This window comes from Mus caroli, chromosome 10 (genome assembly GCF_900094665.2).
Source record: "Mus caroli chromosome 10, CAROLI_EIJ_v1.1, whole genome shotgun sequence".
In the NCBI taxonomy this organism is placed as follows: Eukaryota; Metazoa; Chordata; class Mammalia; order Rodentia; family Muridae; genus Mus; species Mus caroli.
This window is the reverse complement of record NC_034579.1, coordinates 6,314,989-6,317,270: the sequence shown is the minus strand read 5'-3', so window position 1 is coordinate 6,317,270 and position 2,282 is coordinate 6,314,989. Positions and strand designations below refer to the sequence as shown.

At 35.8% G+C, this 2,282-nt stretch overlaps 1 protein-coding gene across 4 annotated transcripts in view; it reads left to right on the top strand.

The window, feature by feature from the left end:
• The window catches only part of Stxbp5 (syntaxin binding protein 5), a 145,625-nt gene that overhangs the window by 75,054 nt on the left and 68,289 nt on the right, over positions 1 to 2,282 (top strand). For all 4 annotated transcript variants that reach the window (XM_029483001.1, XM_021173980.2, XM_021173979.2 and 1 more), the window contains one exon: positions 1,780 to 1,858. In XM_029483001.1, coding sequence (XP_029338861.1) covers positions 1,780 to 1,858 — 79 coding nt within the window. The remainder of the gene's footprint in view (positions 1 to 1,779; positions 1,859 to 2,282) is intronic.

The following is a 2,282-nucleotide window of genomic DNA, read 5'->3' as shown; positions in this document are numbered from 1 at the left end:
GTGTGTGTGTGTGTGTGTGTGTGTGTGTGTGTGTGTGTGAGTGTGTGTGTGTGTGTTCAGTGCACACAGACACCACGGAGGGGCCCCTGAGGCTGGAGTTACTGTACACCATGAGTGCTGGGAGCTGAGTTGAGACCTCTGTAAGAACACGCTCCTAACCACTGGGCTGTCACTCCAGCTCCCTTGGTGTGTAATTCTGCCTCAGATTCTGAGACTTTGTCTTTTCTCTCAGTTTGGCTAAAGATCAGTGCAGGTCTTTTCCACCTCAAAGAATCATCTGAATTTCTTTAATTCTGGTTACTTAGTAATGTGTTAATGCTTGCATATCTTTAGTATCTCCATTTTTCTTGCTATTGTTTTCTAACTTAATTCTCTTTTGGTTGGAGATATTATCTTGCATGAATTTATCCTTTTAAATGCTATTGAGATTTCTTTATGTCCTAATGGGGTCTGCTTTGAAAATGTCTTAAATGTACTTGAAAAAAAATGTATATTCTATTTTGTTAGGTGGTGTGCTTTTTACATGTCTTTTAATCTAATTAAAGTTAGAGGCTTCAGTTTTCTGGTTGTTTTCAGTTCCCTTATCCATAGGCATTTCTGTCCTCTAGAAATGGAGGTATTGAACTCCTTAACCGTTATTATTGACCTGTCTGTTTTTACCTTCTTTGGTTCAATTTTGTCTCATATAATTTAATGCCCTGATAGTAAGTATGTATTATTTGTGTGTCTCCCTGGGGTATTGGCCTTTAGACTGCCAATGGAAACACATAAGGTCACAGACTTTCTGGAAAACCATTTATTCAAATGCCCTTTACCTCAGAACTTATCCCAAACAATTAGCCAGGACTTGCTTGTTCATTAAATATTTACTGCATACCCAATACAAGCCAGAGAGTGTGCAAGGAGAAATATTTAAACACACACACACACTTGCTGAACAGTAAACAAAGGGAAGAAGCAAGCCTGAAGTAGAGACTGTGGTAGGCCTTTGGCCCAAGGCTCCTGTTGTGAAGGAGGACATAGCGTGTGCGGTGCGAGTTTATGAGGGTCCTTGAGACCATTTCCAATCTCTGAGATTTGCCAGAAGAAATGTAATGATGTTGAGAGTAATTAATCTGCTTTTTTTTAAAAATGGAGGATAGATTTTTACAATCTCTTGGACTTTTATATTTCTGTCATGAGCCTCTAAAATTAGATGATGAATAACAATATTGTTTTAAATAATGAAAGTACTTATAGCAATTGTTTTGTTTATAATCATTTGGTCATAGTAGATTCATAGGATTTTCTCTAGAAGAAATGTCATTGAATTTATTAACAATTTTGCAACCCTTGGTAGTTCGATGAAATGTGATAGAAATTTCTTTTCCTAAATTGTGCTATTTTAAGATGTTTATTCACTAGGCAAATAGAAATCTTATTTTGCTTATCTATAGGTTCAGTTAACATTTGGGAAGACTACCATTTTCTCTTGCAAGGATTTAATCACATAAATATTAGGTTATTTTATTTATTTGCTTTTTTAATAGTATTTCACACAGTAATTTAACTTCATCACTATGAAATATATTATTTTATACTCAATTATTTAAATTGTTTTAAAACATTCCTTGGTGGATTTCAATACATTTTATTTTCATCTTAATAATTATGCATATATGAAATTAGGAGTTCTTTTACCTAATGGTGGATTTCATTATGTTTAATTTTTAGTTTATATGTTATCAATGTAAGAACTTAAAAATATTGTAGAATTTAACACAGGAAACTATATTTTAGGAAAACAGTTGAAGGATGGGAAGAAGCCAGAGCCATGCAAGCCTATCCTGAAGGTGGAGTTGAAGACAACAAGATCCGGGTAAGACGGCTCACTGCTGTGTGCCTGCTGCAGGGCGGTGCTGACAGCATCGAGAGCTGCAGACTTAACTTGGAAGCCCTACTGTGGAGTGGTCTAGCCTGGTCTTAAGCTTTATGCTTTTTATCATTTAATAACATAATAGGATAAATAACCCCCGGATCTTCTGGCTTTAGTGGTTTATTTCTACATGTTGGAAAGTGAATTATTTTTCATAGCAGACATGATGTATTCTGTTGGTTCATGGAAATGGCAATGTATATTTGCTAGTGTGAAAAGTGTAGAAAAGTGGTGAAGGGAGATAATTAAAATATACTCCATCCTGTATGTGTTAGCTAAGAGTCATCTCTTCAGAAATTAAATTGTATAAAAATATCTGGGGGCTGGTGAGATGGCTCAGTGGGTAAGAGCACCCGACTGCTCTTCC